The following is a 15,262-nucleotide window of genomic DNA, read 5'->3' as shown; positions in this document are numbered from 1 at the left end:
TACCTGTGGATAGTAATACTCAGCAATCATCAGGGAATGATGACATATCTGAGGGTAATGTGTCCTTAGGAATTGCAACTGGTCCTGTGAGGGCAGAGTCTAGTAGTGTAAATGATGAGTCAAACCTTCCTGAGGGTATCATTCCCACTAGAACATCTTCTAGATCCTCGACAGCCCCTAAAAGATTTGATGACTTTATTGTTGGCAATGCCAAATATAGTTATGATAAAGTAGTTAACTATTCCAACCTACCTAGTGAGAATATATGCTTTGCTGCTAATATAAATAAAATTAGTGAACCTCACACCTATAAGGAAGCCCTAAAAGATCAAAGGTGGGTTGATGCTATGAATGAAGAATTGTCTGCCCTATATAAAAACAATACCTGGGACATTGTAGATATCCCTAGTGGCATTAAGCCCATTGGATGTAAATGGGTGTTCAAAGTTAAGTATAAGTCAACAGGTGAAATAGATAGATTTAAAGCTAAGCTTGTTGCCAAGGGGTTTAACCAACGTGAGGGGATTGACTTTGAGGAAACTTTCTCCCCCGTTGTCAAAATGGTTACTGTTCGGTGTGTTGTTAGTCTATCTGTTCAAAACAACTGGCCCCTATATCAACTAGACGTTAACAATGCTTTTCTTTATGGGAATCTTAAGGAAGATGTCTATATGACTCTTCCTGATGGGTTAAATATTAATCAACAAAATAAAGTCTGTAAGTTAAACAAGTCGTTATACGGGTTAAAACAAGCCCCACACATGTGGAATGAGCGGCTTGTTCAAACATTAATCAAAATTGGGTTTATACAATCTAAATGTGACCACTCCATGTTTATTAAGTCTGAAAAAACTGTCTTTATTGTTCTCTTGGTTTATGTTGATGATATTGTGTTAACAGGGAACTGTGAACAGGAGATAACCAAAATCAAAAATCTCTTGAAAAATGAATTCTTAATCAAAGATTTAGGTTTACTAAAATACTTTCTTGGGATAGAAGTAATCAAATCAAGTAACGGAGTCTGTCTCTCCCAAAGAAGTATTGTATGGATTTGTTAAACGAGTATGGGATGAGTGGAAGTAAGCCCAATAGCTGTCCCATTGATCAAAATCATGTTTTGACCAATCTGACCCTAAATAACCCAAAACCTGTTGATGTCACACAGTATCAAAAACTGATAGGTAAACTTATTTACCTATCACACACTAGGCCTGATATTGCTTATTTTGTTCACTATTTGTCACAATTTATGCATAAGCCTACTGAGGCTCATACTCAAATTGCGTTCAAAGTTTTAAGGTACCTAAAAGGTGCACCTGGGAATGGGATCATGTTTTCAAAAGGCAACACCTTTCAGTTAACCGCCTTTGCAGATTCTGACTGGGCTAAGTGTGTGGACAGCCGAAGGTCTGTAACTAGTTTCTGCATATTTCTTGGTGGATCCTTGGTTTCATGGAAGAGCAAAAAACAAAGTGTTGTTTCTCGGTCATCTGCTGAGGCCGAATACAAGTCAATGTGCAGTGTCACGTGTGAAGTTTTGTGGCTTCTGAATATTTTAAGAGAACTTCATGTGGATTTAAATATTCTGTTTGTGTTGAAATGCGATAACACTGCAGCACTGTCTATTGCTGCCAACCCTGTCTTTCACGACAGAACAAAGCACTTTGAAGTTGATTTATTCTTCCTAAGGGAGAAAATTGCATCTGGTCTCATCAAAACTCAAGGCGTCAAGACCAAATATCAGCTCGCTGACATATTTACCAAAGGCTTACTCCCGAAAAACCATGCTGAAATGTGTACGTCATTAGGGCTCTGTAATTTATTTGCACATTTAAACTGGGGGGGGGTGTTAAAATGCTAATATATTTCAGTATAAATGTGCCTGGTTTTATATATTTTCTCCTGCTTTTATATTTTGTTCTTTCTCATTTGTTTCCTTTTGTTTATTGTGAGGTTTGGTGTTTTGTGCTCATCTCCTGTCTCGGCGGCTCCTTCACTTGGGCTTGTAGCCACCTTGCAACTGGGCTCCTTCACTTGGGCCTGTAGCCGTGTCACACCCCTAATTTTTCCACGTATCACCGATGGGCCCGGTGGGGGTATAGTGACGTAGTTGATATCGTCATTGTCAAACACACAAATATTTAAATGCACAGCGGAAGCAAAAGATAGATTTATTTCAACTGAATAAATTGTAATGTTTAAGTATCACAAAACAGTCGAAACAGATCCACAGGCGGATCAAAATAAAAAGGAAAACTGTTCAACAGACTTTGACATCTAAAGCTTGCGAGACTTGAGTAATGATGCCTGGAGTAGCCAGCCTATTTCGTCTAGTACCTGCACTTAGCCGTTTTGGAAAATACGTCAGTTTACACTGGTAAATACAACTTAACCGACTCATTTTGAAAAGAGTTTGAAAATTGATTTGAATGCGCTTCGGCAAAAATATTTTTATAACTTGGGACAATTATTCAAAATAATCTTGTATACAGTTTTACTCATTTGTCGTCCATTAGGGCCGGTTTGTAAGGCCGGACTTAAGTTAACTGACACGCCACAGGTATAATGCCCACAAGGTCGATTCCTTAAAGTGGGATACCAGTTTTTACATAATGCATCTGTTAGGTGTACGCCTACACCCCGTGCTTAGGTCGTGGCCATTTCTTTGAATGATGCCTAGGATATCCGGGACATGGTCATTTAACCCCCAAAGGCCATACACCAAATAATACATATCAAACGGGTCATGCAAATACATTAATCACAATCCGATTTAAATGACTACACACACCCGACCAAGCGGTACTTTTATAGTACCGTATCCCAAGCCCGTATAGGGAAAATAAGTTAAGGGTATTTACCTGAGCAAAGTATAAATCAAATACAGCAAGTGCACGTATCTTTTACTGGGCTCCTAATCTGGAATGAAGGTTTTTAATAACCTATTAGAATCCTAACGGGTCTTTAATTAAGCTTAGACTTAGACCGGTTAGTTTTCAAAAGGAAGACACAGTTCAAACGCATGATAAAGTGAAGACCGGTTTAGAATGTGGTTTTGACCCGACAAGCTTGTATGCTTGTTTAATATGGGTAACTTAAACACATTCTGAATTTTGAGACAAAAACAATATGGTTTGACCAGTTTCGGCTAATATATGCAACCTAGTTACATACGCCGATCTGAACGCGAAAAGTGCGTAACGGGTAACCAAAAGAGTCATGAACATGTTCCATAAGTTGATATGCCTTTGATATGTTGTGATATCAGTAGGATATCTTCCATTATGCCCAAAACGAGTTTAAAAACCAATTTATGCCCCGTAGGGGTATTTTGGTTATTTTAAAGGTTATAAAAGAGGTTAAATAGTAATCTGAGTTATAGGTCTGATTAAATCAGTAAATATACTTAATTTTATAAGTCATAACAGTAGGGTATCATATATATGTGAAATTTATTAATTATAACCATATTATGCACCGTAGGGGCATTTTGGTAATTTCACATAAGCCTAAAAGGTCAAAACTGGAAATCTGAGTTTAAAACTTTTGCTTACTGTAAAAATATAAAAATTTATTGAAAATATCAGTAAGCATCAAACCTTATATGTTTAAAATAGTTTTATTACATATTATGCGTTAAAAATGCTTAAAAAGGCGATTTGGAGCCATTTCCGGGTTTTTAAAGGAAAGCTGATATTTTTATAATTCCAGAAGGCTCAAAATAATTTATTTATCATATTAAACCAGTAGAAAAAGGTTTGGTACCAAAAGGATTTGTAAAACTCATTTTATAGCCCAAAAGGGCAAAACCGGCAATTACCGAATTAATCTTAGAACTCTAGGTTATGCTCAGCCTAAAAATAAATAAAAATCTCCAAAAATCCTAAAATATTATACTACATCAGTGGGTAAAAAGTTTGGTATCAAAAATTGGGTTAGATAGGCTATATGCTAATTATGCGGTTTATTTACTAAAAAGCTTCTTAATTACGCTAATGAGCATAATTCCTAATCTAGACCTCAAACTGATGTGAAATTTTATGGACATGTTTATAAATTAGTAATAAAGGTTTTAGTCCTTTCACATCTTCAAAAATCTTGTTTTAACATCAAAAGGGCATTATGGTCAACATTTAGGCATTATGGAATCATGCAATGAACTTTAATTCTAAAGGACCAAGTAGTATAACTTTAGGAGGTTATACTAACATATAACATGGTCACAAGGGACCCTAAGGCATAAATAAACTCAAGCTAATTCGGGTCAGAACTGAAAGTCAAAGCAAAGGTCAAACTTTGCGACCCGGTTGTGAACCGAGCCTATACTTAGAATTGTCGGGTTGAACATGCTTACACATGTTCAACTAATATTTACCAAGTTATTAAAGTGACAAAACTGGTTTTATAGCTTTTTCATTATTAGTTATTAATTTTATTTAAAAACCAACTCGTTTGACTTTTATTTTAATTAGTTTGACCCGACAATTAACTATGTAAACGTGGTAATTAGGAGGTGCCTTTTTGAGGGTTTAACACCTACCTAATTACGGTCACGTAGCCATGTTCATTGCGAACCATGGTTTAACCGTTTAAAAGTCAAAGCGTTTATCGAAAACGCTTGACTTTTCGGTTTAAAATGCTAAATAATTAAACTAAGCATGAAGGGATTACTTACAAAAGGTTTAAGGGCAGAAAATCACTCAAAAGGAGGTTCCCTTGATCAGGCTCCTCAGATTTGAGAGTTAGAGCAAGATAGAAAGTGAAAAAGAAAGAAATGTCATGAACAAGGGGGTATTTATAGATTTTTGAGTGCCGTTTGGATCGTTCATCGATAACCGTGCTTCAATCTCAGCCCTACAAGTATGCCCCCTAATTTAGAAAACCATCAAAGGCCCCTTGAATCAAATATGTGAGACAAGAAGCAAAACCACAGCTGGTTTTTGGTTTTCTGTTACTGGCAACAGCTTACGGACCGTAAGGGTCAAGTCATACGGTTCGTAAGGACCAGGCCTACACACAGCAAGTTTCAAAAGTTAGCAATTTTGGCCCCTGCACCTCCAAATGCCATTTCCGACACATCTAAGGCCCGTTAAACCATTTTTAAGGCTCTACAATGATGCCTAAGCATGGGGAACATGAAACATGCCCAATAACATGTCGGATGTCGGTTCGTTTGGTCGTATGGTCACGTTGTTCGGCTAATTACGAAGAAACACGGACGGACGCGAAAAACGATCCAAATTACGCGACGAATGGAATTTTATCAAGCCAAACACTAAAATAAAATATTTTAGTGGTTACATAAATTTTTGGGTGTCCGGATATATTCAGAATACAAGATATGCACGAAAATGCAAACTTGTGCACTTTTTGACACTTTTAGTCCCTGCATGACGTAAAAGTTTATTTTTGCGCACCAAACACCTCTAAGCCTATATATAAGCTATATAAAGGTTAAATAGAGTATGTTAAACTCATGGTCATATTCCGGAAGGTCCGATACCCTACGAATTGACATACTTTTGCAGTTTGACGCTTTTAACCCCTCGTATACGAATTCTGTCATAACTTTCTCATACTTAATCGAAACCTTGTGAAATTTTATCACACATTCTAGTGAGCATAATTAATCATTACAAAGCTTTGGGTTTGCTAGAAGGTCATTCAGAGGTATACTTTAAACATGTTGACACTTTTAACCCTTGTAGTTTGTAATTTCTCACTTTCTTTCACAATTAGCTTCGTATGATCCATGATTTATTCGTTTAAGGGTATTAACATCATGTAGGGTTATTGAAAGATATATTTATTCATTGTTGACACTTTGAATCCTTTTACGCACATAGATTTCTTGTTTGTCAACTTTAGTCACTCTAAATCAATCCTTTACACGTTTTAAGTCCATGACACGTGTCGATATAATACTGGACATGAATTTTTGAGGTGTTACAAGCCGTTTATGACAGCTGTGCACTAGCTGGTGTTTAGGGCTTAGAACCCTTATATTGGGCAGAAGATTCGAGGAGCATATTCATTCGAGCATTTCATCTTCTCTTGCTCATCATTCACTACTCTCTGTTGAGTTACCCTATCCTCACAAGTTCATTCGTGAGTCTAGGGTTGTTTACTTTCTCTTGTATTAGATCATCCAGCTGGAGATCTTTGTTCTTTGCTTTGATTGTTAATCTGTGTTGACAGATTCATCCTGTCTTTGTATTTGATTCATCATAATAAAAGTGTTTGATTATTGAGTTCTGACACTAACATACTAACTACTAACCCGATTTGCTTCTCTTGGAGGTCCTGGGTTCAAGTCCGTTAAAAAAAATAGCACTAATGGGGTTTATAACTATTATTAGTCTGACTGCTTTTCAACTTGCTCATGATTAGCATGGTAAAAACTCGCTCGTAATTTAGCTTAGCTTGACCTGATGCTTTATTTCGCTCGAGTTGGTACGCTAGTATAAACACTAAAGCTGAGTTCAAGCTAAAGGTAGCTTGCTCGTTGGCTCAAATACTTTTGTTCTTGATTTTTCTTGTCCAAAGAGAATGTATGGGTTATTTGTGGAAGGTGAGTACCCGAAAAAACCAGATTATAAACCATAAGGATGCAAATTGAAAGACTTGCATTTGTATTTGGCGGGTAAAAAATTATTTTAAGCTTAGGGATGTAGAGAAAAACCAATCATAAACCATGCATAGGGACCCAAACAAATAGGAAATAAGGATAATATAGTCATATGAGTGTCAGACTATCGGTGTTAGCTCCAAACACTTGAAGTGTAGCGCTTTTCAAACCAAAGAAACACAAGTTTTCGTTTTTGCAAAAGATGCTTAGATTGATTTTGTGCCTTACATGAAGGATGCATGTTACATTTTTCTCTTATTGTTATTTGCAATATAGACATATAGTATGTTGTTTGAATTATATATATATATATTAAACCCATTAAGTCTAACCGTTTTTGAAATCGATCCTGGCCGTTTAAACTTGCTGAGATTAAATCCTGTCCGTTTAAACTAGCATAAATAACCGCTACCACCGGCGGTTCAGAGAAGTTACCTGGTAGTTTCCGGTGGTGGTTTCGTTCCATATATTTCTGGTCCATGATCTGGTGGTTTTGCTCCATTATTTCTGCCCCATTATCTACCTGCAACCGATAAATGTGGAGGATTTTCAAAATAACTAAAGCCACGATAAATGTGGAAGTTATGTTCAGGAAATCACAGTTTTGTTTAGCTGGAAGTTACCTCCGAAACCTCTGTTATTAATGGTTTTTATTTTTCCTAAAAAAATGGCCATGTTCTCCACCTTCCTATATTTTAGCTCCGTTGCAGTTATACATGTGCTTATAAATATTGAAACCTTGCCGATGAATAGTACATCCTGCTTTATTTCTTTACCTTCTGTCGCTGGGTTTATGTCGCTGAACATGGAGCAGCATCCTGGGTTTTTGTTGCTGAACATGGAGCAGCAGATTGAAGATGCAACAATGGATAAAGCTGTTAAAGTAAGCTTCAGACATACCTGTTTATTTCGGCTGGTTGTAAACTCCACTTTTTTGTTTCTTTCAGGTTGCATCAATGGACAACTCCTTCCTTAGCCCAATCGTGTGTAAACCTACAAATGAATCGGATAAGGTAAGTAGGAGTTTTATAATCAATTTAATAGCTTTTTTATACCTATGATTTTATTGTTATAATTTATCATTCAAGTGATATATTATTGTCTAAAAAACAGGAAATTGATGACGTGGAGTTTGAGGCATCGAATGGTGGTCACAAAGACATTCCATCCAGTATCGAGGATAGCTAGCAAGCAAGCATCTGTGAATCTTTCTATGAATTGGCAAAAGTATATACATTATACTAAATTTACTTTTGTACACGTATTAATATTCTATTATTTTCATTACTTGAATGTTTTTTAGGTTAGCAAGTTTAAGAGATTCGACAAAAGGGCAAATGCTTTAAAGACTTGGAAGTGGGATGAAGTGATACAAATTGATAGTGAAACCGAAGATGAAGAAGAGGATGTTACACCTGTGATAAAAAGAGCTAAGCATGCTTTTGTTGTTGAATCAAAAGTTGTTGGGTAGAAACAGAAATGTTTTTAATGGGTCTTGTAGTGGTGTTAGAAATTGTACGTTGTTGTTTTTGTGTTTTTCCTTTTCTAAGGTGGACCATGTGGCTGTATCTTTTATTGTATTGAATGAAATGCCTCTTTTAAAGGTTCAACCCGTTTTAAGTTAACTTCTGTTTTAGCACTTTTGTCTAATTCGGTTAATCCGTTTAACATTTATTGGATTGACTTTGTAACACTAACCTTTGTTCTATATAGGAAGGTGTTATTTCGATATACTGGCATTTGTTTACATTATGTGGAGGATTCCTTCTATTTGATTGAGTAAAAAGTAATTATGTTATCGTAATTTGGTATTTAAAAGCTTGAGTCAACTAATTAATGGGATCACAATCAGATTGCTATGCAATGGATCAGAATTCGGCTCGTGTTTTAACTGTTGTAAGCAATTAGATTATATTATCTATTATATACTACTGTACAATCTTTTGGATAACATTTATGTTTGACCAAGTATTCATGTACTTAATATTGCATACATCTTTAATTGTTGTGTTTCTTTAAATAAAGTTTTCCTAGGTTATATTGAATAGATATCAGCTATACTAGCCATTTGTTCTATTGGAAATTACAACAGAAGAAATAAAATAGTCAAATTACACAAAAAAATAGCAAATTGTAAAAAAAATGTTATTAGTTTAACACCCTTCCATCACAGTTTAAAGAACTGAGAATATGCAACCTAGCTTCCAAAAGTTTTAAGCTTATGCTATCTAATATATTACCAGTTTGTTTGTTACTGGCCCATTGGGGACTTCCAGTGTATTACTAGCCCTTTGTTATATTTTGAGTTGTTAAAATAAAAAAAAAAAAAAACCAAATGTAGACCTTTGATCTGGCAGTTTTGGCCCAAATGTCTAATTTGGGTTGACTTGGTCTTTACAAAGAAAGTCATTGGCTGTTTTGGTAAACATTTTTATTTTCTTGTAATATAACCGACTAACAAACCCATCACTCCACTAACCCCATGACTTCGCTAACTATAGGGTAGTTGATAACATAAGTTATGTTTTGATTACTGTTCCCTGCAAGCAGTTATTTTCTTAAGATAACCGATAAACCAACCCATGACTCCACTAACTACAGGGTAGTTTACAACTCAATATATGCTTTGATTGCAATTTCCTACAAGCAGTTTGTCTTTCAGCCTATATAATAGGGATCCCCTTCACAACCCAAAAAATTAATAATACTTTCGATTAAAAGTATGGACGAAAACTCAAATAAAACAAGTGATCGATCTGTCAATGTAATATGCATCTAATACTTATCTTGCTTTTACTTTAATGTTTGTCTTGTCTATTTACATGAAATAGTTTGGGTCTACCATTACTAATTCTGTCTTTTAGGTTGTCAAAGCTATCTCTGTCTTTGAGGACGTGGAACAGAAGTTGATCCCCCAGCCAAATGAACTAGCAAAGGTTTATTTCAATTATCTTATCAGTTTTTACTTATTATCGTCAAATTAATTTAAAATTTTATTCTTTTTAATTTCAGTCATGTAGTGACAGTGTAGGGATTATTTCATTCGGTCCATTTAGTCCTTTCAAATCACATTTAGCTCGTGAGTTCAGTGCCGAGGTAATACACGATGAATACATAATTATTTCTCCTGTTAGAGTATTAGCACTGCTACATTCAACCTATTTCGGTTATTTAGATGCAAGAGTTTGAAAAGCAGCGAGAACGAGAAAGAGACTTGCTAGAATGGAAATGGGATGATGTTGTAGAAACTAGCAGCTCTAAAGAAGAAATTGATTTTTATGATATGACTAGCAATGTTGATGGGAATGAGGTTTCTACTCCGTATGATGATGAGTATGCTGATCCTGAAGGTGTATTTGATGATACTGCTGATTCGCTAGAAACTTTCCATAAGAATTTGAAGATTCCAACAGTTAAAATTCACAGTCGCTCTCGGGTTGTTCGTATTTGAATTTATTGTTTTTTTTTGTTTTTTCGTGTTTTGTTTACTATGTTTGTCCGTGCATCTTTAGTGGGTTTTCTTTCATTCTAATTTGTGGATTATGTCAATTTATAAGTTTTGGTTTATGTCTATTTAGTTTCGGTTCTCAAACGCATCAAATAATGTCATGTGTGGAGTTATGTGGGTTGTATCAAAATGAAGATAATGGTAAAAACAACCCGATTTTATTTCTACTGATATACTTGGTGTTGTCATGTTCGGTATATAAATACAGAGTTTTTACATTCAATATCACGTCAGTTACATCAAATGTTTCAGCCACGTGACAATCCATATAATCTAAGTTATTGGTTATGCTTCATAAATTGTTAACAATACTTCTCATACTTTTAGTTTTTAAGAGTTTTGGCAAATATGATATGGTTTCATTCTAGATGAATACACACAGGCATGATTAATTTGAAACACTATATATTATCTGAACATGTGGAGCAAAAAACATACCATTATTTGTACACTCTTCGAAAATTAAAAATAGTGGTTAGTTTAAAAATATAAAACATTAAATTATAAATTAGTGGAATTTAAAATGTGGAGCAAAAAACATACCATTATTTTTCCACTTTTTATTTTATCGATTTTCAAAAGATTTAGATTTCAAAATTTATACCTTCTTCTCTATCAACATTACCCACCTGTTCATAATCTCTTCTCATAACTTAGCCACCTCCTATAATCTCTCCTCATAACCTACCCATCTCCCCACAAACTTTCGTCATAACCTACCCACCTTCCCACAATCTCTCTTCATAACCTACATAACTATACCCTATTCTATTGTTTTATATATCTTTCATCATCTAAAAAATTTCAACCTCAATGTCAATGTACACCAAGTTACACAATTTACTAGCAAACGGTGCCAACGAAGATGATCTCGTAGGTTGCCCTCTTTGTAATATAATATGCCTTGACATGCACCAATACAATGTCCATGTATCTTCACGCAAACATCTTGACAGGGTACATCTATTTTTAAAATCTTTCATTTTATATTTCATTCGTACATAATATAACGTTTCATTCATATTTTGATGTGACAGGTAGACAAAGCTACGTTTCCTTTCATCGATTTTCATTGTGGTTTGTGCAATATTTTTTGTACAAGTTCTATGCAACTTGACGCTCATTTGAGAGGGAAGAAGCATGCAAAGATGATGGTACAAGGGGTAAGGGATGATAACATGGAAGGTGAAAGTAATGTTAATGAGATTACTGAAGACCATGTCGCAGCTGAAGAGAATGTGGGGGCTGAAGAGAATGTTGGGACTGTAGAGAATGGTGGGGGTGTAGAGAATGTTGGGGCTGAAGAGAATGTTGGGACTGTAGAGAATGGTGGGGGTGTAGAGAATGTTGGGGCTGAAGAGAATGTTGGGGCTGTAGAGAATGTCGGGGCTGTAGAGAATGTTGGGGCTGAAGAAAATGGGGGTCACGGTGAGGGTGATGACGGTGCTGCTGGTGCTGGTCAAGCCTGTATGGGGTGCCAAATTTATGTTAATTTGCCTCTAATGATGCCGTTTTGTGGCGAGTGCTACCGTCTTTTTAGAAGCAATTATGATTAGGTTTTCCATTTACCTTATGTTTTTATTTCTTTTGGACTATGTTTCTCAATAGAGTTTAGTAATGTTAAGGTATTTGATTTTTGTATTGTGTGTTTTCGTCTTCTATGTAAACTATGGTATTATCTTTCATTTGGATTTATATTACGTTGCAATGTGATATTTGTGTGTGTTATTTTTAGTATACAAAAATCATTGATGTTTAAGATATTATAAAAGGGGGAACTGTATACGTTGATGGTAGACGTGTAACGTTACCCGAAAACCCAATCAAAAGTACGTTGTTTTGATTAAAAAATGCCTTTTAATCCAGTAAAAAACATTTCGATACTGATATACATATTTAAAACAATTGTGAAAAGTAGAAACCCATAATATTTTATGGTAAAGTGTAACCTCTATTTAAAACAATTGTGAAAAGTAGAAACCCATTCAGAAATATCAGTTAAAATTCAATGTTGGTCCCCGCTAGCCTGGTCACAATGATGCCTAAATAGAATATGCAGTCCATTTGATAAAATATGTGGTTTTCGTATACTTACATTATAGCTTAGCAAGGCTCTTGTCGTTTAAAGCCCCTTATTGCAAAATCAACCAGTCGTATCAAATGTCTACGCTCAATTCTTTATGGCCAGTTAGTATAACTTCTCCAATGCAACTTAAGAAGTTACAAAACAAGGATTAGTTTTTTTTTTTAAATTTGGCAATTCAAACAGTTAAATAACTTCTGTATTTATAATTCCACTCCCCATTATAATTCCATTCCCCTATATTTATAATTCCACTCACTATTTGATTTGTATTAAGTGCAGTGAATACTTCTCATGGATTGTCTGCATCCAGTTAGAAAGAAATTACATATGAGACGCCATGCACAAAGTAGGACGTGCATCGACGATATTGGTATTGACATACTTGTGTCTCATATATTAGTCAGGCTTCCGGCAAGGTGTGTGGGTCAGTGTAGGTGTGTGTGCAGGGAATGGCTTTCTTTACTATCGACGCAACAATTTGCTATCATGCATTGTCGCCACATATCGACTACCTACGACCAAAAGTTCATATTAATCGGATCGTTATCGGGTTACGTTTATCCTGTTGTTTTTGACCATTTAAGTCGTTCCTCAAAAATTGTACTTTCACTTCCATTCGAACGCTCTTCGTGTCTTGTACGGATTCTTGCGAGTTTTGAAGGATTATTATGTATTTGTTTGTGCGATACTGGTGAGATGGTTATTTGGAACCCGCTAACACAGGTGTATAACATGGTGGCTAACTCAAAAATTCGTGGTTTATGCAACCCACGACTGGATGCTGTTGGTTTTTATGTAGATTCTTCGAAGGGGTACATGCTTTTACATTTAAAGCGTTTTGGTGGTAAAATGTGGCTTTATATATATTCATTGAGGCGTCAGTTGTGGCGGAAAGTAGGTTTTCTTGACGAACAAAAGTATTTCAAAAGGAAGCTTAAATGGTCTAACGGAACTTTCTGCAAAGGTGTTGTTTATTTTACGGTTGACTTCATCAAAAATCGTTTTCACTCGGGAAGTATGCTACTTGGTTTTGATGTGAAGTTGGAAAAATTTAATAAGATACGCTATCCAAAGGTTCCACGTGATGACTTGGAAGGGCATTTATTGCTTATACATAACAATCTGCACATATTTCTTACTCACGGGATGCCTTTTTGGTCAGTAGATTTGTGGAGGTTGGACGGTGACAGTTGGATTAAAGTCTGGGTTTTTCCTCCAATTCGGCCGATTCTTTTAGGTTGCACGATTACATACGTGATTAGTACTGGCAAGTTTCTTGTCGTAGACGATTATGGAGACGTTAATGAACTAGACATAACTTTAAGTGGCGAAGATTGTTACTATCCTGTGTTAGGTTCCTATTCGATGTTGGCAGGCGCGGTATTTACGGAAACTCTGGTGTTACCAAATATGTAGTTCTATTACGTGTTTTGTTTTTTTTATTTTCACGTTACCGTTTGTTACCTTATTTCGTTTTCTTAGTCGTGCATTCTATTTGCAATGAATTGATTATACATTATATGTGGTTTATTATTGTTTTTTAGTATTTGGTCAGTTGTTGTTTCATACAAGTGTAAAATCAAAACCTAGATCAGTTTACAAACAAATTATAAAATAAGAGAAAATAATTGTAAATTGTTGTTGGTCAACGAAAGGTTCATGCTTGACCAGGTTTAAAAATAAGGTTGATGGTTGAAATGTCACACTTGGAAGTTTAAAATTAAGTTTTGATTTATATGAAATCCACGTAATATATATATATATATATAATAACTACATAAGAATTAATAGAATTAAAAAGAATAACTTGATTATCTGCTAATTACACACTATTGAAACACTAAATTGAAGTTTATTTACTTTAGAGATAAAAAATAGTTTGTATTTCTTAGTTGAGACATTTTACAAAGTTGGTTACCTTTATTTTTAACAAACTATAGTAATTTATAATATCTAATAAAAAATAACCACCATACCACGATATGTGGAATGTGGGTAATCACCTCAATTACTTCTTGATAGTGGGGGTATAGCCATATTCCATTTTTTATGGTATGGGTAACCGATTTCAGTGGTGGTTCATTTCGTTTTTTTATTTGTTTACCCTATACATATCAGACTGGTATTTTGTTTTGTTTAGCTTCTGTCAGTTACGTCTTGGTAAGAATGGAGCATCCTCAACAGAAGAAAACCACACGAAATAGAACAAAGAAGGTAACTAAGACAGTCAAACCAATGCCAAAGGTAGTCTTACACCTTCTCTAACATTCATGGGGTATTAACATATTGTTCTCAAATCTTATTTTATTTACCATGTGACAGCATGGTGACAACGTTGAGGAAACTATTAGCGAATTGGTATGATTTTGTGTAAAACTTAATTTCACTTTTTTGTCTTAAAATTCTTTGTCTATTTTCGACTAAACCAAGCCTTTCATTTGTACTAGATTCGAAGGTGTGATCGATCCAACAAACGGGCAAGAGCTATATTAACTTGGCAATGGAATGATGTTATTGACATTAGTAGTTCCAATGAAAGTTGTCAAGTTGTTAACAACACCAGGGGTAAAGAAAATGATGTCGAGGACGAGTACGCTGATACGGCAGATTCAATCTGGTCAGTGAGGAAAAAGTCAAAGATTCCGAAGATTCCAAAGATGACTGTTTATTTTTAAATGGTAATTTAACGATGGTTTTTTCATTATTTGTTGAAGAGTGTTTTTGTGTGGTTGTTTTGGTTTCTCAATTGAAGTATGTTTTTCCTTATAATTATCAGTTGAAAAATGTTTTTCTTATGTTTTGTTTAGGTTTCTCCTTTGTTCAGCATGATTATGATTGATCTTCTAAATTTAATTTTTTTGTCTTTTAGATAAAAGTAATTTTTTATCTATCAAAAAATAGAAAACACATAGTTATTACCTGTGACAGTAGATATGTTCTGCCAAATTCTGCAAACAAATGTCTCGCCAGCCAAGCTCTTCATTTAACTGTAATTAGACAAGTATGAAATGTAACCTTTGATTTTAGACACTCGTATGGC

General features: G+C 35.0%; 1 protein-coding gene across 1 annotated transcript; it reads left to right on the top strand.

Moving 5' to 3' along the window:
- The first annotated feature begins 7,274 nt into the window (after window positions 1-7,274).
- LOC110887949 lies at window positions 7,275-7,816 on the top strand. The gene is made up of 3 exons (XM_022135503.2): window positions 7,275-7,511; window positions 7,576-7,641; window positions 7,742-7,816. The coding sequence occupies exons 1-3, from the start codon at window positions 7,296-7,298 to the stop codon at window positions 7,814-7,816; spliced, it is 357 nt and encodes a 118-aa protein (XP_021991195.2). The 5' UTR covers window positions 7,275-7,295.
- Window positions 7,817-15,262: the final 7,446 nt, after the last annotated feature.

The sequence above is a fragment of the Helianthus annuus genome, chromosome 3 (genome assembly GCF_002127325.2).
Source record: "Helianthus annuus cultivar XRQ/B chromosome 3, HanXRQr2.0-SUNRISE, whole genome shotgun sequence".
In the NCBI taxonomy this organism is placed as follows: domain Eukaryota; kingdom Viridiplantae; phylum Streptophyta; class Magnoliopsida; order Asterales; family Asteraceae; genus Helianthus; species Helianthus annuus.
Note: the sequence above shows the minus strand (reverse complement) of the source record. Positions and strands in the feature narration are given on the sequence as shown.